At 42.6% G+C, this 19710-nt stretch overlaps 1 protein-coding gene across 2 annotated transcripts; it reads right to left on the bottom strand.

Annotated features, from left to right (window-relative positions):
- Window positions 1-10211: 10211 nt before the first annotated feature.
- Window positions 10212-18488, bottom strand: LOC123122655 (cation-chloride cotransporter 1). Of its 2 annotated transcripts, XM_044542950.1 has the most exons (14): window positions 18296-18488; window positions 17938-18131; window positions 17019-17168; window positions 16769-16847; window positions 16348-16439; window positions 15836-15950; window positions 15538-15638; window positions 15092-15153; window positions 14564-14812; window positions 14366-14480; window positions 13280-13474; window positions 12254-12654; window positions 11788-11949; window positions 10212-11704 (listed from the first exon to the last, which is right to left on the bottom strand). In XM_044542950.1, exons 2-14 carry the CDS (start codon window positions 18120-18122, stop codon window positions 10605-10607), a joined length of 3006 nt encoding a protein of 1001 aa, XP_044398885.1. In that variant the 5' UTR covers window positions 18123-18131; window positions 18296-18488; the 3' UTR covers window positions 10212-10604. The 2 variants fall into 2 exon arrangements, with proteins under 2 accessions (XP_044398885.1, XP_044398886.1); XM_044542951.1 differs by lacking the exon at window positions 18296-18488 and having other exon boundaries at window positions 16769-16839; window positions 17938-17954.
- Between the last annotated feature and the right edge of the window lie 1222 nt (window positions 18489-19710).

The raw sequence follows: 19710 nt of genomic DNA, 5'->3' as shown, positions 1-19710 counted from the left end.
CTCATATTGTGCACAAGGGTGCATATTGGAATGGCAAATAATGTTGCCTAAGGAAGTTTTCATTTTCTTTGGACGAAAAAACTATTTCCCATTTTTGAGTGCCCAAAACAAGGTTTTTTGTGAAGGAACTCCCAAATAATTGTTGCAAAATTGGACCAAATCAATTTTATAAAATACTAGGACATATTTAATGCACAATTGACAAATGGTTGGGTGTAAAAAGTTTTGATCCACCTCTTGTGAAAAAGACAAATTTCCGCCGATTCAGGTGGAAGCGGGTCAAATTTGAACTGCAGCTGCCTCACAGTTTGCTATTTATTTTTTCCAATAATCATTTCTAGTTACATCAGTACCTATTTAATCATAAATACATGGTTTGGTGGCGATACGTCGAGGTTTGGGCAGTGGCCGAGGGCCCTAACTCTAGAGCGCGTAAACTCACATGCCCGCCGCATGGTCACCGCGTGACTGTGGCGTTGCCATGTGTTCTGGGCGGCCTAGGCATGTCTGCTGGGTTGGGCACTCCCCAGGTAGGTGCTAGGAATAAAATTACAACATAATATTCTCACGAGGAGACCGATCGATGCTCAAACTGAATTAGCAGCCAAGTGTTTGATTAGCGGTACGGGAAATATACATGGCTAATGGGCGTGAGTTTTGGCTGAGGATGATCAGTTACTAAGAAGACCGTCTTCACAAATTTTCAGCTCAAAAGGAGGAGCCTAGGTGGTACTTGCTTTGAAAAGTACCACACTGGACATAAATACGAGTGTTGAAGCTGAGCTCAAAATAATGAATGGATTGAGCTGGCATTTGGTGGAGGATGATTATTTGGGCATAGGAAAGCACTGTAGAATATGGGTACTATTTGGACATGCCAAAGTGGTACTTCCTTCACAAAGTGTTGCTCTGAACAGAATAGGAAAATGAATATTGTTGAATTATTTTTGAACTAGGCAAGGAAGGTTTTTGACATATTTGATGAAGATATGATCCAAAAAATTTATGAGAATTTTTTGGGAATTTTTGGAATAACAGAAATATAGGTTGCTTCACAACCTAGGGCAAAAATTGACACATGGACATGACACATAGGCAAAACTGATGAGATGGCGCCTAGTCATCGCAACCCACCACAATTTACAAGGCTATGACCATCTATATTGGTCGTTAACAACCAGAAATAAGGCAGCGGACTAGCGCTGTTTGCTTTATGACCATTTCGTGTAAGGAAATTACGACCTTTCTGACCAAAATGGTCGCAATGGTTTAGGGTTTGGAGCCCCCCGAACAGCTTTTGACCAATTGGTCTCAAATGGTCATAGATCTATGACCAATTCTTCCAGGGTCACTGACAGAAGGTCACTAGTTGACATATTTCTTGTAGTGCAAAGCCCTGTTTTCTACTAGTGCGGGCCGGGGGGCTGGGGGCCTTTAGTCCCCATTGGTTACACCAACCGGGACTAAAAGGTTTAGGGTTTATGGTTTATTTTTCCTTTCAATTTTGTGTTTTCCATTTAATTCTTTTTCATTTCAAACATATTTTACGCTACTACATATTGTACACGTTATGCATATATATAAATAGAATTTCTCGTAGAACTGATCATATATATATCATCGAATTTCTCGCACGACCATTCACATACACACATATATATAAAATTTGGTATATACAATTTCTCCTACAATTTGCAGATCATTACATGGAGGCATCACAACTTGTAGTGGTAGTCTCCTTTGGGATCGTATCTACGACCTGGTCGAGCAAAAATCCCGCTATTTCCTCTTGAATTGCTCGTACGCGATCCGTTAGTAGGAGCTGATCCCACATCTCCGTCATCTTTAAAGAAGGAGATCAATATGAATGTAATAGTTGTGTGTGTGTATATCTTAGATAATGATATAAAAATTGTGAATAGTGTTCTGACAAACGTACCTAAGATTGTCTATCATCTTTGGTCCTTTCGAACGTGATATTGTGAATGTTTTCGCAAACGTAGTATGCACATAAATTACTCCCCGGTGCCTGTCGCATGGTCTTAACGAGAATAGAATTCAATCAGATAATAATTAATCAAGCATGATAATGGTATTGAAACTAGAATTAAAGAGATGGTAGCTAGCTAGTACTACTTAATTAATTTCCTTGGGTCGCACCCATTTCAGCTTTTGTTTCCATCGGCTTTGATGAACTTTTCCCAAGCCCTGCCAGCCGGCAAAGAAAATGAATAAAGGAGTTATTAATTAGTTGATATCAGGAAATGAACTAAAGAGGCCGACATAGTGCGATAATAATTGAAATTACCTGTCGACCATCCCCCCCCCCACGATTGCGTAGTCATTAATGTCTTTAAGTAGTGAGTCTAGTACTTGAACTTTTCCCTCGTCAACTTCAATGGTTAACAAGATCCAGTGGAAACTGCATGTGCACACGTTTGCATGTATAATTAAGCGGGCATGTGCATAACTCATCAACTACACTTCTTAACATCTAATAAAGCAAAAAACAGAATTTGTAGTACAAGACAGTGTCACTCACCCGAAGTTGTAAGGAAGTTGTATTTCTGGTTGGGTATTTAGTCGCTTCAAGAACTTTAGCAAGCTTTTCTCTGTGTGTGGTCGATCATATTCATGTGACCATGTCTCTTGATCAATGGTATTTGGGTCAATGAACCCAATGTCATAGCATCCAGCTCTTTTCATTTCATACATCTTCATTCTGCATAATACACAGAAAAGAATATAGTGATGATAATTACAGGTAATGAACGAGCACTACAGCTAGCTAGAGACTTAAATTATAGAAAGAAACCACTTACAGACAATAGCAACTGACGATAGATTTGTCGAGTGCATCTTGATTGAATAACTGAAACATTTCTTGAAACTTCACCCATAGATCTTTTGCATGGTAGTAATGCTCTTCCTTGACTTTCACCAGGAGGGACTCTCGATCGATAGTCTTTACTTCTCTCATGTACCACTGATGCAATTCATACATTCTCGTTGATAGAAGCGGGATCTGCTCAGGCTTGACCATAGGTTGGCCGCGGGCATATTTCCATTATAGTTCCTCCTCTTTAAACGTTTGGAAGTCCTCGATGCCTAGGAGTTATTCTACAGTGACACCGGCCTCTTGAGTCCTCGATGCCCAGCTTTTTCCTGTCAGCTTCACAATTTGGGTACAAGAATTTCTTGTGATCCTCTAACATGCGCTACATCTTCAGCCTCTCCCTTTCACTTGCGCAGTTTCTCTTTGCATCGGCAATGGCCCGACCAAGATCATCAGCGGGCTCATCTAATGCCTCTTCTTCAGCTTCTTCCCGCATTGCCGGCTCAGCTTCTCCCCCCATTGTTGTACCATCGTATTCACGGAACCCATGGCCAGGATAGCTGTCGTCGTCCTCTTCTTATTCATTGTCTTCCATCGTAACCCTTCTTTCTCCGTGCTTGGTCCAAACATTGTAGTGTGGCATGGAACCAGACTCAAACAGGTGGACATGAATGGTTCTTGACTTAGAGTAATTCTGATCATTGTTACAAACAGCACATGGACAACACATAAAACCATCCATCCGCTTGTTTGCCACAGCCGCAAGCAGAAAAGTATGCACGCCTTTAATGAACTGTGGAGAGCATCGGTCATCGTACATCCATTGCCGGCTCATCTTCATTACACAACACCGAAAAGACCAAATTAATACAAGTTCATACATAAAGTTCATACACACGTATTCTCCTAAAACAACATACAAACTCTCTAGCTAAAGCATTTAAATGCAACAACCATTGCGATCAAGATCGCAACTAAGGTAACAATTGATCCAACAACATAATGATACCAAGACTCACTATCAATGGCATATTTTCTAATCTTTCTAATCTTCAAGCGGATTTTCTCCATCCTGATCTTGTGATCATTGACGACATCAGCAACATACAACTCTAGTTTCATCTTCTCTTCCTCAATTCTTTTCAATTTTTCTTTCAAATACTCGTTTTTTAACTAAATTTAACCTATCGCCAAGAGGGTCGGTCGGAATTTCTGGTTCACATACCTCCTAGATAAAAATATCTATGTCAACTTGATGGGCATAATTTGTCATAAACACGAAATGCAACAAATAGTTATAAAAGAGAATATACCGCATCCGAATCATAAACCGGACGAGGGCCGGCGGGGACGGATATATAAAACCATGCCACTATGTATAACAAACAACGTACGGGTAAGAAAATTATACAAGTAAATATATATCTAAATCACACAAACATGATTTTTTTTATAAGAAAGATAAGAACAAGAGGCTCACCAAGGTGGTGCCGGCGGCGGGACGGTGCGGGCGATCGATGGTGGTTAGGACGGGGACGGGAAGGCACTAAGTAAACCACACCTACATATTCAAACTAAGAGTTAATTTGAGCTCAAATTGCATATAAATCAAATAAACTACCACATATAATTACTCCCAAACTAAAACCCACAAAACACTATACTTGTAGAGCATTGCAAGAGCTAATCTAGCAATGAGAGATGAAAGGACAAAGTTGCTAAGCTTTGTGATCACTTGGATGGATGGGGGACCTTCAAATCTTGACAAATTTTGGGCAAACTGAAGGATGAGCTCGACCTTTGGGGAAGAACAGAGAGGAGAGGAAAGGGGAAGAACAGAGAGCTCGATTGCGGGCTGGACAAAGGGTTTATATAGGAAAAAAATTAGTCCCGGTTCATGACACAAACCGGGACTAAATGTGAGCTTCTAGTACCGGTTCGTGCCACGAACCGGGACTAAAGGGCCTGGTGGGGCCCCAGCCTGCTACCACCTCTTTAGTCCCAGTTTGTGGCATGAACCGGTACTAGAGGTTCAACACGAACTGGGACTAATGATGCCCGCCCGCCTAGCCGTTGGAACCGGTCCGTTTACAAACCGGGACTAATGTATCTCACATAAAGTAGTTTTTCTACTAGTGTCTGGATCGGTTAGTTGCTGGTCATGCACGTCCATATCAGCCTACGAGGTTCTGAGGGCGTGGCGCGAAGCTCTGTTGACTGATGACACCTTCGGACATGTCGGCTTCTCGATTTTCATTGTGGAGACAGCAGTGGAGAAGGTCATGGTGGCCGAGATCGGTGGATCAGTTATACGGATGGAGTCTTGGGGGCAATGGAGTCAGCCAGGTGTTAGATCTTTGGTGGATTTCATCTTTGGTGGTACCCTTCAGGTGCTGAGTCGTGGCTTTCAGGGTGAAAACTTAAGGTATGGCTTTCATTGGTTGTGCCTGGCGATTGCCTTGCTGAAGGAATTGTTTTTGAGAGCGCGGAGTTTCTCCAGGGTGAAAACCTAAGATCTTGGATCGGGCAACGACTGCGCTTGTGCACGGTTACCTTCTTGGAGGCGTTTCTTTTGGAGACCTTTTATGTTTTCCGGGTGTTGAATTTGGTGGTGGTATGAGTGCTGCTGTTGAGACGAGTTGAGTGCTGTGGTGGGACCATTTTTCCTTTTTTTTCTCCTTTGGCTGTGTGCATCCTGAATGTCTCGACGACATCTTGTAAGTGCAGAGGCTGGGTGTAATTGGTATCATCGCGATATTAATATATTCTCTTTTTCAAAAAAATCCAGGAGTGCCTCAGTATCATGGAGTTAAACGCCATCATTGTGTCAAGGAATTTATCGACCTTTTGTTTTTCACAACAGCTTGCTTCCCATCTACCATCTGTGGCCGCCATTCTCTTACTATGGTTCCCTTTATCTCAGGAACTTAGCTTCACGAAATGAAACTACACCTTTAGCGACCATTTCACAGAACTACCCTGCAGCTCTATGATAATTGACAAAGAAAGTGGTGTTCTTTGATGACAGTTTTCAGGTTCTTGCAAAAGGTATTTCTAGTGGGCCTTTCTAGTGTGTCATTTGCAAGCATCTATTCCTTTTGATTGTCATCTCGAGTGTTGACGTCTGTTCAAACATTCCACCACACTTTGCATATAATATGTAGAGTAAGGAGGATTAGGTCGTTTGTCACAAAAGATGGGCTCCACCTTTATGCAAAGTGGCTTCATTGCTACAAAATATGCATTTTTTTCTTATCGATGAATGGGTAAAAATTATTTAATCTTTTTTTCAGAAAACATATGTGTAATTAGGTGTGTTAGTCGTATGACGACAATATTTCAAAATACTCACCTTCTTGGATGGTAGCACCGGTCCAAGCATGTATGTGTACCACACAGGCGTGGATCCGATGAGGGTGTCATGGGTGCCATGACAACCCTTGAAAAATGCAGATTATTTTTGCCGTATACTAGTTTTTTGACTTTTTGCGGGAGCAATATACAGGTTATGCTTAAGACAAGTGCATTACATGCAGTTCATTTAATGCTTCGTTAAAATCAGCCATTGAAGCCTACAGCTAAACTCTAAGCACCAAAGCCTATAGACCAGTTTGTGAGCTTATCCGGTTCAATTGTGTACATGATGTCATTCCATCTTTTGGCAGTGATCACCGGCCTGTAGACATGGATATGATTCAGAACTCTTCAAGTATATATGCACTGACCATGGAAGAAATGCATGTGTTTTCAACTGTCCCACACTTCGGATTTCAGTGATATGTATGCAGGGTCGGAGGCGGGGTTAGGCGAGGTCGAGCCTGCTTCACTGTACCTGCAGCATGCTGTACAGTTATACCGGAAGCCTGTGTGCGGTCTTTCGCGCCGGCATGCTTGGTTTGTCTCCGCCCTGTGTGTATATGTCATCTATCACTGTAGATGCTACTCCCTTCGATCCATATTAATTGTCATAGCTTTACTATAACTTTAGTATAAAGTTTTAGTCAAGCTGCGACAATTAATATATATCGGAGGGAGTAGCTTTTATAAAAAAAAATAAGGCAGTATTTCCAACCAACATATATAGAGAAAAAAACAGGTAAAGCAAAAGCTCGTTACCATAGTTTGAGAGAAGAAAAAGGTCTTTCAGATAAGCACATAGGAGTAGATGATGATGACACGGCATATGGCTCCATGGTCCAGCTCTATAAATCGCCCCACATACCGTGTTGTACTAGGAACCTAGAACGCTAATGAAGCTCTTTGTTGCACACACACCCCAGGCTTGTTCTCTCATGGTGGATAGGTAATGCATATGCAAGATAGAAACTGGTTTCGCAACGAGTTGGGTATATATAAGATAACTGTAGATAGGATTGTGAGGCATCAGAAATCCACGTGCTATGCTAGCCCTGGAAAGCCTGGTGGGTATCGATGGATGCCTTGTAGACTGAAATTATAATAGTTCAACGAGCGGAGTAACTAGTACTTGAGCTTGGCATTGGCAGAATGAGTCTTGAACGGACTCAACAATCCACCCTCCTTTTGCTGTTAGTGTTTCCTCTAACATTGAAGCAGGTGATAGATATAGTAAACAGAATAATACGTGTTCGCTAAACTGTTTAAGTGTGGCTGTTCCTCAGCAAAATGTGGCGATGCAATTATATTGGAGCCGAACAATTAGAGTCTAATCTCTCACGGCAGATGATATTCAGGAGTCTGGAGTCATCATATCGTAACACCCCACCATGGGTTGTCACTATATGTTTGTAACCTGCTGGCCTGAGCTTCGAGATGAGTCTGGAGTACTAGGCTGGCTTATAAAAGTGTACAGAGGTAGCATTAAGTAATACATCATGTAGTGACCTAAAACGTCTTATAGAAGTGTACAGAGGTAGTATTAAGTAATACATCATCCAATTCCTCCTACATACCTCTCCCGTCAATTCTTCTTAATCCAAGATTAATCTAAGCTTTTGTAACATTGGTTGCATCTTGCCGTAACTGATCATTGTCCATAATTTTGGTCGTAACTGATCGGTGCCTTTCATTCACAGCTCCGGCTGACCTTGATAGCTCGACACATTCTTTTTTAAAATTCCACTATCCAATATTTTTTATCAATAAATTTTATTTGACGCAGTGTTCTCTTCTCCCTTGTCGTTGAACATTCCAAATAAAATTAGAATTTCCTCTCAATTAGGGAGGATGTATATGTAATTATTTAGGTGTTTATCCATATGGCAAACACTAGTCAGAAATGCTCGATTTGTATGGTACCATCAATGTAAGCATGTTCTTCTACTCTGCTGTGCTGCATACTACAATATTAATCAACACTTAGCACACATATTTCTCCGCATATAAGTCGTCCATGGGGCGTACACGCACCACATGTATGTACGTAAAGAATTAATGCTAATGCTCACTAGTTAAGTTCTCTTGATATATAGCCTGCACGCTTTCTCCTTTCAATGTCATGCACAGTCAAATTCTTATTCCCCAACATCCAGGCCACCAAGATTCTAGAGTGGCATAGCTAAGATTGTCAGGTATCGGGAATGCTCCTGCTACCAGAATAACCAGTGGGACATCACATCTAGTATGAGCTTCACATGGAGCGGTCTTGTTGTCTCGGAGACAAATCCATATAGTGGTGCAAATTGTACGAGCCAGCGAAGTAAACTGCTTGCTCACACTTCAAATGAATCTGAATGGTCATTCACGATGCATAGCAACATGACTCAAGAGGCTTGCAAGTAGCCCATCAGGCATCCACATGACCGCACATGCTACGAGATTGAAAGGCATGCTTTGTTCTCAGAAAATAAAAGGACTCAGAGACACTCTTAATTTAGAGGTTAATTGTACTTCCTTTTTTTGCATATCAAACTAAAACTTTTGCTTCATGTGTATATGTGAGGAGAAAAATTCTTAAACAATACCCATAAGCAAAGGATAAAGGATTTCGGTTCCCAACAATAGTGTCGCCATAAAATCAAACGAGCCACTCGTTACTCGGTTCAAACTCGTCTCCAAGCATGTTTAGTCGAGTTGGAAGTCATTAACAAAATAAGTAAAATGAGTCGTTATGCTCATTTAACTAACTTCATTTCATAGTCGCATCACCGCTATGACTTTAGCTGTGTTGAAACAAATGTTGTGCCCGTGCTATTTCGCCCAGCCGTGCTTTTCCCTTGCGCCGGAGCCCCCAAGCGCCCCCAGCGCGCCGGGTTCGGCCTGCGGCCGCCGGACGGAAAAAAGGGCCGAACCGGCGCTTTTCGTCGTTCTGAGGGCGCGACTGGGCCGTTTTTTTGGCGCCGGCGCCGAAAAAGTCGCCTAGGGGGGCCTGTTGGGGGCGCAGCTGGAGATGCTCTAACTAACTTCATTTCATAGTCGCATCACCGCTATGATTTTTTAGCTGTGTTGAAACAAATGTTGTGCCCGTGGTCTCTCCCGGGATGACTGAACCGGTTGGGTGACTCATGAGAAGGTTGCGAAACGGGAGGGCTCCCATGGCCAAGGACTCTGCTACTTCGCAGACCACAACAACAAACGGCTCTGCAGCTTTGGGAGCCACCACTGCGAGCTTGTCACAAAAATGGAATGATACTCGAGGCCGGTCCCAAGTCCTGATCTGCTAGTGATAATTCTCCATCAGTTCGGAAGAGTAACCAGTCGGTTCAGAACTTAGCTTCACAAAACCAATCTACGCATTTAGCAACCATTTCACACATGTTCAGTGCAGCTTCGTGGGTAGTTTGACAAAGAAAATGGTGTAGTTTTATCATAGTATTTTCAAGTTCAGAGGAAGGGTATTTCTAGTGTAACATATGCAAGGTTCTTTTCGCCGCCAGTTTTGGATCTTGAGAGTCGACTTCCGTTCAAACATTCCACTACTCATTGCAGATAATATGTAGAGTAATGACTATTTGCTAGAGTGGTCATATTTAACGTTTACAAATCAGCAAACTGCAGGACCAAATATAAAGAAAAAATAACAGAACAAAGAACTGAAGAATATAATCATTGAGTCAGTAGGCGTTGCTACCGAAACCGAGCGTCACTGATAATCAATATCAACACTCTCATTGTGCAACTTAATCGAATAATAGACTAGTAACAACCGTAAAAGGAGACGTTCATGCTGGGATCATATCACATTACCACGGTAAATACGCCTAGTGACAAGACGGGAAAATTTCACACCAACAAATTCTTATACTCTGCATTTGACAGAATAACTCTCAGCAGTGACACCTGTGCACAAAGAACAGCAGCAGTGCAGTATATGATGAAAACTTGGTAGTATGTCAACACAAGTCCAGTAAAACATCATATCAGCTGACATTCCAGAGAGATGCATCGGCATCTGGCGTTACCAGAATATTCTCTAATTTAAGCATTTGTGTTGCCCCCTTTCAACAACTGGTTACACAGTTTCTTAAATCGTACAGTTCGTCATGGAAAATAACACAAACAGGATCATATCGCTACTGTCCCGGTAAAAAGGGGGAGGCATTGTGTATCTAAAATTGTCAAGTATGGAGAACAGGGGTACAAAATTTGTAATGACCAAGTATTCATCTGTTGTGTAAAGAATGAAGATACTATATTTTGCATACCTAATACAGCAATAACAACCCAGTGCATCTCATCTAAGGTAGCCATCAAGGTAGGCCTTCCAACTTGAACAGTGGAATCTGATCTGTGTATCCATTCTGCTACGATGGCACGACAACAGAATGGGGCTCGGACTGTATGTGTTTGATCAAGTAAAAAATGTGACAACATCTCTTCTATATCCCCTAACTATCAACATGCGTGGGACGTTCTCTACAAGCATATCCATGTACTCCATGTAGAAGTATGCAGGGTGGTTCAGCGGTGGCGGGGGGAGGCTCACCAGCACCACAGCTGCCATCCTGGAGTGCCTGAGTATCGTGGAGTTCAACTTAAACATTGTGTAGAGGAATTTATCGACCTTTTCTTCGTTCACAACAGCTTGCTTCCCATCCACCATCTGCGGCCGTCCTTCTCTTTCTGTGGTTTCCTTCATCTCGGAAAGGTATGCACTGATCCTTCGCCGCGCACTTGTGTAAGCCTCTTGGGAATCATCTGGCTGAGCACTACTGCTACTGTTCTCCACGTGAGATTCCCATGACTTCATAGTCACAACAATGACCTCGGCATGCATCCTAAGATCGTACAAGAACTTTTTGACATCAGTCTTTAGCTCTGCAGCATCAGTGTCCTCTTCAGCTATGCAGAAGACTTGGATCTTGCAGCTTTCAAAGGTCGCTTTTGTGAGCAGGAGCTGAGACAGAAGAAGCATCAATCCTCCATCTCTCACAATCCAATACAGGTCAATAGTCCCATACTGTCTCTGGAACTCATTAGGCCACTCATCAAGACCCTTCACGATAACCACTGCCTTGTTAGCAATGATGCAATCGTTTATTATACTCACAAATGTTGACGGTATCTCTGTCAGATTCTCACGGCGCCAAATCTCAGGGTACCGCACCACAACAATATTCGGCTTCAAGTTGCCTAGGCCCATCGTCTGAACAATGCTGCGGAAGCCCTCAGACATTGAAGGTGCTACAATGATCTCCGCAACACCCTCACATTGTTTGTACTCAATGTAGGCCTCCAGCTGATGACAGGCAGTCTTAGCATCCTCAGCCAGCTCATGATAATCACCGTCAATTGTCGAGACAAATATTGACATACCACGGCCCTTCTTCTTCATACAATTAGCAAAATCGGCAAGTTTAGGATGACAAGGGACATTTTCTGGAAGTTTACCCCAAGGTCGGCATAATATCAGAGGAATGGGGTACCAATTCTTAGGATGAACTTGGTTTGCTGTAAGAACAGTTAAGTGAGTGTTAGAATAATATGTAAATAGATTACAAATGACTATTTCTTTTCCATGCAGAAAGTCATACCTCCGAGTGATCTGAGACTTCGCAATGCCAACTGAAAATATGCACTCTTGAACCCATCTCCCCAGTCTCCAGCCTTCCCTTTTAGACTCACATAGTAATAGATGAGGCTTGCAAGGGCAAGGGAGATAACAGTGAAAGACCAGGAGATCAAAAACATGATAACTGAAATTTGAGTGGAAAATCCATTTAGTGGAAAGCACTACCATAAATACAATGTGAGGATGCATTTATAACTAGCTGTGGGCCACAAGAAATACAAGGTAAAAATAAATCAGTACAGATTAGGAGGAGCTGGTTGGATTAAAAAATCATACATGGGAATAGAAATCTTCGATCAAAATTCAAAATTATGCCTAAATCAGTACACATTTTAAAGTACATAACGTATATTCATAAATGGTATTAGAGGCAGTTCAGGATGCATGTCATGGATGACAAATAAAATGGTAAGAGTCAAACGGCGTACCAACACAAAGCAGTGCACCAACAAGTGAAAGACTCCAGTGGTGATATTTCCATCGAGGGCGCCAACTAGGAGCATCAAGTAAATCAAGCAGAAAGCACGACAGGTTCACACCAGCATAGCACAACAGAAAGAACATGGTGATAGTGGGTGTGATTAAATCTAAATTCCCAATAATCACACATCCAATGCAGATTAATGCTGTGAATAAAGTAGCCGCGTGAGGTTCGACTCCTTCAGAAACCTTGAAGTAATTAAGGACTGGAAGGATGTCGTCATTAGCTATTGCTGCTAATAACCTTGGAGCCCCTGTCAAACACTGTAGCGCTGCACCTAAAGTAGACAAGATAATACCAATGTAAATCACTACTGGAGTAGGCCATGCCACTGTAGCAGTAAGAAGCCTGCAAGTAAAGGATATTCATGAGCTAACCTCACAATAACTCAGTAATGTAGCAGATTATGGGACTAACACAGAACTGTTACCTACAGCCATGCTATCAGAACGTAGTTTTTTGATAAAAGAATATAGAAACAAAAACAGATTCGAGAAATATATGCATTCTAAAAAGCATGAATATTGACCATATAAAGTACTCCCTCCGTTCCTAAATATTTGTCTTTCTAGAGATTTCAACAAGTGACTACACTCTAAAATATGTCTATATACATCCGTATGTGGTAGTCCATTCGAAATCTCTAAAAAGACAAATATTTAGGAACGGAGGGAGTAGATTAGTTGAGAGCTTGTTAGCTCAAGATGAGAAAAAAATTGTCTGACTGCAAAAGCATGGACATGTACCCTCAAACAGGACATACCACAATAACTTTATGTGCCCAATGCCAGTAACAGTCAGAAGAATAGCTGTGGCAGTGAGATTTTTTCAACTGATAGAGCAAATAAGCATGCCTTGACGACATCATAAACACGGAACTGAAACATACAAAATATTCTAAACCCTAGAGAACATATTATCTACAATTCTAAAGTGGGAGCAATGATAACTTGCAGCATTGAGACACATGTACCTGTCAGTTAAAAGCTCTTCTCTTGTGGACAAGGCTCCAAACAGCAGCACAGAAAGCAAGTACATAGCAGTTGTTGTAAGAGTTGCAGATAATGTTCCAATTGGTATTGAACGCTGTGTATCTTTCAGTGAAGCAGATCGGTTTGAGCCAGCCATAATTCCAGTGACTGCTGGGAAAAAGAGGCCTACCAAAGCACTGAAAAGTGTACAAAAATGTGTTGGCAGGTTGCATTTGCAGACATAAAGAAAGTAATAAAGTCTCTTGCAGGTCCACAAACTTTTTTGTTTTCAACAACAGAGTTTGATTCATCTCCAGCCTTCAAACTCGCAAGGTTAGAGACCAGGTCCCTAAACTCATACAGAAGTTCCAATTAGGCCCTTATAAGCCTGTAAAGTCCCTAAACTTGTCGTCCTTAGTCATATTGTACCAAAAGCTGTGAGTTAAAAGAAGTTGCTGATGTGGACGCAGGCAGGTTGATTTCATTGTTTCATCAAAGATGGGCGGGGATACTGAGGACCTTTCTCTGGCTAGAGGCTATCCTACTAACTTGACACCAACCAAGCTATCCTAGAAGTTTAAAAACTTGAATAGGAGATTCATATAACTAAATTGCAGTTTGCATGAGGTACATTGCCACTTGTTTCACTTTGCACCAGGTCTTTGCCTTTGCACCGGGTCCAGCACAACAATATTTTTTAACTAAAATCTATAGGTATATATTCCGTCCCATAATACACATGTATGAATCTCTTCAGATTATTTTTCTACAGAACCTGGTGCAGTTGCAACATTATTGTGCCAGACCTAGTTCAAACTGAACTCTTGCAAAACCTGGTGCAAAGTGTAATTTACTCTATAAACCTAGGGACACATTGCAATCTCGCTCAAAGAATGAACATGCATGTAAAGAAACTCACAACCCCTTAACATATAATAATGGGAGTGGGAGTCACTGGCTCATTGCCATGATTGATCAAAGTTCATTGGATCAAATGAAAATTGTATAAAGTGACTAGAGTATGCTTGAAATTCAACGTAAATACACATCGAATGATGTTCAAGTTTTTAGAGATGTTATAAGCTTACTTGAAACCCCAATATATAGAACCGTTTGGATCAGGAACTCCAGCATTGTTTGTACGTTGATATTCTGAACCCCAGTTGTCTCTGAGTGAGGTTAGACTCAAACCAGTGATCCCCTCTAAAGTAGGAAAGCCAGCATTACAATTGAAAGCACATATGCATAATGATGATTAACAAACATATAGGTCACATGGTACTTACTTGGAGCATTGTGTCTTGGTGCAATGAAGACGCCAAGATATATGCACAAGAGTGAAAAGAGTACTGGTATTAAGAAGGCAGGGGCAACCTTGTTGATGATTTTGACACCACCGAATACAATAAAACAGAGCAATATGGTCACAATAACACCATATACTTGAAGGTCATGCAAGCTGGGAGTCGATATAGTCGCCGTGCCAGCTGTTGCTGTACCGTTTATTAATGTATTGTTGACCACTGTTACACTCTCTGCGTTATTAAAAGGCTATAAGTTAGTCAGATAAAAACCAAAAGTGACATTAAAAGTTGAGAATTATTGTATAACGTAGCTCTGCTTTTCTCGATTTCTCACAAAACATAAACCCAAGTTAACAATGAAAATAAAATTAAATACAGGCATCTCTATGCCCTGACAAAAGTTTGAAGTACAAGGGTTTGCACTTTGGATATTTGGAAATAATTCAACATTTGTACTCAGCGATCACAAATACAAACAAAATTTAGTGCCTAGTATCACTTGTGACTTGCCTTGAAACAATCCCGCAGAAGGAACGGCGTCCAAAAAGGTTTCTACAGCACCAAGAACATACCTGAAATGACAGGTAAGTTAGCATGAATACATGTCAAACTAACAAGTATTAACAAATTAAATTGAATACTCTAAAATTCCAATGGGACAAAAAGCTAAGAGTTTATATTACTAATTCAGATGTGTTCTATCACTATTGCCAATCCAAACTTGTAGCAGGCAAGGGCAACAAGTATCAAAATACAGCGCAAAACCCTTCATCACCACTTCACATACTACTATAAACCATTCAACTCGTCATATACTAACTTGAAGATCTCATATGATGACAACTTCCAAGCAACAGATGCAGAAATATCCAGAAAACTCCTTTCACAAGCAAACAAAATATAAAAGAAATTTGAAAGGATAACGTAAGTAGTTGGCATTTGCAGTATTTACTCACATGGATCCTGCAACCGCGTTTCCAAGAAAGAAACACAATCCAATGCTGATTCCAACTTCAGGACCAAGCGCACGGCCAATGAGATAATATGGTCCACCACCCTATGGATCATACAAAATGTGTATGAGCTAACTTACAAATTTAAGTTTATCAAGGTAGCAGCATCGCACATCAAGCAAGCTCTCGAACTATTCCCTGCAATAATTCCAGATGGACTTTAACCAGCAAAAGCTAATGCATGTAAGGTATCAACCCTATTGCACGAACTCGTCACCATTAGCACAAATGTTCAGCATACCTTCATTGCCCCATTCGTTGCAATGGCACTTAATGATAAGCCGGTTAAAAATGTGCAAGCACCACAGAATGAGACTAAAACAAGTGACTGCCATACGCCTGCCATGCCTACAATCCTATAGAGAGAAAAAAATTAGTCAGTTTTGATAATCATAAATAATTTTTTAGCTGAAAAGGGGATACAGGCATCACATTTTTGAACTACAACTTCGAACAAGGGTAGAAAAATGTTCAAGGTACCAAAGGCATTACTGCTGCAAGAGCAGTCCAATATGGCCACATTGGATAACAATACCTCTACAGACTTTGCAGTTATTTTTACTTAGTTCTAGCATAGGAAAAGCGCATACAATTAGGAATCAAAATATTGCAGGTGGTCCTCTGCCAAAGAATGATAACAACACTACGTTGACCAGCATGGCAACATAGAAATTTTATTTTGCAAATAACCAAATAGGAACTAAATGTTCATGTTCAGTAACAAAAACAAGTGCACATAATACCAATACTTACCAGGTAAAACGGATATAATAAATGATTCCCAAGATATTCTGTAAGCATGGCACAAAGACACCCATCATTGTACCAAACTTTGGTCCAGTTTCCTGCAAACCAAATGAAAGCAGCAGAATAAGTAATACAATTTTTATAATTACTCATATATATCTAAATGGCATAAACCAAATGAACAGAAACAAACATGTCAATGAAAACCAATGAAACACTGAACGACCTTTTGAGATCAGGCATAAAAACTTAAATGTACAAATCAGCAACTTCGAGTTGAGTAGTTGATTAAATATATATAGGGAGGTAGCAAATCGTCAAAACAGTCAAAAGATACTAACTCATAGTTATTCACGATTAACTAGGAGAAGTGTGACGAAGTATCAAACAGATGGCACTCATCCTAAATGTTGGATCTGGAGACAACCTTCGGACGTCCAATGGTAATTGCTACATCCTCTCCCTCCCTAGGGCTCGAAGGGGCTTGGGTCTCTTCTCCTGTCATGCTGTTCAGATTCAGCCAGATGCATATGTCATAAAGTAAAATCAATGGTTCAAACTATTTCTTTGGGTAACACATGCTTAACATAGTAGTCAAAAACTATGTGTGCTTAACAAAAGGAGATTAATCTCAAGTTTTCAAGGAGCCTAAATATATTACAAAAGATGGATTGTACCTCTTGAGACCCAAAATGTTTACAAGTGAATCAAACCCAAAAAGCTCTAGCTTTGAATCCCTTTGAGATCCACTAGATGTCGCACGATCACTAGAACCTTCTTGCATGCTTGGATCGATACTTAGACTGGCACCCCCAGGCTCAAGGTTCCTATGATGTACATAAACGAAAGCGTGAGTTCATAAATTCACAGCTAGACAATTTCTGTCACCTAAATTGTCTTGCTAATTATAATGGCCATGGAAAGAAACACATGGAATGAGATCTTCAGAAATTATGCCTGATAATGTGCCATGGAATATGCAACCAGAAATAGCAAATGGAGCAAGGAAGCCAGTAGGTACAACGAAAGGATATATGTTCATGTGAAAATAGGTAAGCTCGACATCGATATATGAGTACTCACAAAACATTGTATGACAAAAGAAATATCTACTGCAGAGTCATTCAAATTTACTCAAACCCAAAGTGATAACAATATCATCACCAAATTTCAGAAGTCGAGGTGATGGCATTAGATTGATTGAAGATATTCTACAAACAAACATAACAAATGCGAATTTCACAACCTTGCTCTTAATGCCCTGAGCTCTAAATGAAAGAAGCAACTCCAAAAGGCTATATTAGGGCCTAGAACTGTAGTGCCAGGGCAGGCAGCTCTCAAGCAGACCACAGCCAGTATGTAGTTAAAAACTTCAGATCAACCTCACATGCATTTGCGCTGCTTCTCGTCAGTTCCTAAACGCCACAACTATCATCCGAATCATTTAACACCTAATGGCTAAATAACAAACTCACGGTCAAGACCATGCAAGCACGAATCCACAGCAGTTTAACATTTGCTAAATCCGAGACACTTATACTGGTCGTCTATCAAACAACAATGCCACAAAATACGAGACGAAGTATGCATCATCACCTCGGCGGCTGGGGCGTCACAGCGTCGTGGCCGGTGACGGAGGTGGAGCCGGCGGGGCCGGGCTCCATGGAGGTCATCTGGATGACGGCGCTGTCGTCGGAGCCCACAGGCCGGTACCTGCGCCCAACAGGCGGCGCCGGCATCGGCAGCCCCTCCTCCGCGGCCTCGATCTCCCCGTTCTCCATCGCGGCTCGCTGCATCACACACAAAACGGACGGCGCCGTGAGATCCAGGGTCCAGGGCACGCGCCGAAGCGCTCCTGGTGGCCGTGGATCTGAATCCGAGGACGGCAGAGCGTGGGGAGCAACCAGGGGCGGCTCGGGCGGCGGCGGGGCGCGGTAGGCGGAAGCTTACTCACCTGGGTCGACGGGGAGCGGGGGGCGCTCGCTGCGTCGACGAAAGAGCGGCCGGTCACTGGCCGGCGACGAACGAGGCGGGGGAACTACAACGGAGTAGGTGGGTTTGCTTCGGTTTTGCGGTGAGCACCCTGGAAAGCAGCCGTCTTTGAGTTGAGGACACGGCAGTTGACGCTGGGAGGGAGGGATTGCTTTCCCACGAAGGTCCCTGCCTTGCGCGTTGACTTCTTACTTCAAATAAATGAAGATGGGGAAAAACTGTTTCAACCATTGTCTGCACGTCTTTGCTTCGAATAGGTAGGGGTGGCATGAAATTCGATCAACCAAAAACCAAAATTAAACCGATAACGAATTAAGAGCAACTCCAATGCGCCAACTCATTTCATCCGCGCGCGTCTGTTTGGGTCGGCGCGTTGCCGCGTCCACTTTTCGTCCGTCTGTCGACCCATTCTCGGCTCAATTTTGAGCCTGATTTACGTCGGCGTAAACAGGAAGCGGACTCGCGGGACGCGCGCCTACTCCTCCCACTACTAGGGAAAACCTTGTACACGAAGTCTTATCAGTAGCGTCGGTTATACAGAGGCGCTACTGTTACTTATTAGTAGTGCGTGCTAGTGTCAAGCGCTACAAGTAAGGGGTTAGCAGTAGCACCGGCCCGTGGACCGACGCTATTGCTAAGTGGTCCCACACGGTGATGTCGCCGTGCCACACGGACTGGCCATAGCAGCAGCGCTGGTCATGGACCCACGCTACTGGTAAACACGTTAGCAGTAGCGTGTTCTGTTGAATCGCGCAGCTATTATGGCCAACCTGTACCCAGCTATCCATCCCCACTTAGCAGTAGCACTTGTCTTGGACCGGTGCTACAACTAATGACTTTAGCAGTAGCGTTGGGCCGAGACCCGCGCTACTCCTAAGCCCATGTTATCATCATCCTGCCCGCCTGACCTCTCAGTCTCCCTCCTCACTCTCCATCTCCACTCTCTCTCCCACCTCGTCGGCCCGCCCCCGCACTGCTCCGGCCGCCCTCCCTGCGCCCGCCCTCCCCACGCGCGGCTACCCTCCCCGCGCTGGCCCTCCCTCGCACCCTGGCCGCACGCCCCGGCGCCGGGCCTCCCGCACGCGCGGCCGCCCTCCCCCGCGCCTGCCCTCTCCATCCCCTTTTCGGCCCCGGGCTGCCTACCATGAGTACCTCCTTCTCCTCTCAATTCACCCAAAAGCTAGGTATCTCTGAAGTGTTGGATGAATTAGCAAATGCTATATGTTCAGATTTTTTACTAATTTTGTTCATATATATGAACCCTAGGTCACTAGTAGAAAAAGGGTCTAATGTTCAACTCATTAGTCCCGGTTTGTATTTGAGCCGGCACTAATGTGACCATTAGTGCCGGTTCCAACGGCTAGGCGGGCGGCGCTC

This window comes from Triticum aestivum, chromosome 5D (assembly GCF_018294505.1).
Source record: "Triticum aestivum cultivar Chinese Spring chromosome 5D, IWGSC CS RefSeq v2.1, whole genome shotgun sequence".
Lineage (NCBI taxonomy): Eukaryota > Viridiplantae > Streptophyta > Magnoliopsida > Poales > Poaceae > Triticum > Triticum aestivum.
Note: the sequence above shows the minus strand (reverse complement) of the source record. Positions and strands in the feature narration are given on the sequence as shown.

What these genes read in the sequence shown, in the direction of transcription:
- LOC123122655 (XM_044542950.1), bottom strand. Translation starts at nt 18,122, where the DNA reads ATGGAGAACGGGGAGATCGAGGCCGCGGAGGAGGGGCTGCCGATGCCG. An exon ending in AACATTTTGGGTCTCAAGAG is followed by an intron (nt 16,848 to 17,018) that starts GTACAATCCATC and finishes GAATCTGAACAG; the next exon opens with CATGACAGGAGAAGAGACCC. An exon ending in CAACGAATGGGGCAATGAAG is followed by an intron (nt 15,639 to 15,835) that starts GTATGCTGAACA and finishes TATGATCCATAG; the next exon opens with GGTGGTGGACCATATTATCT.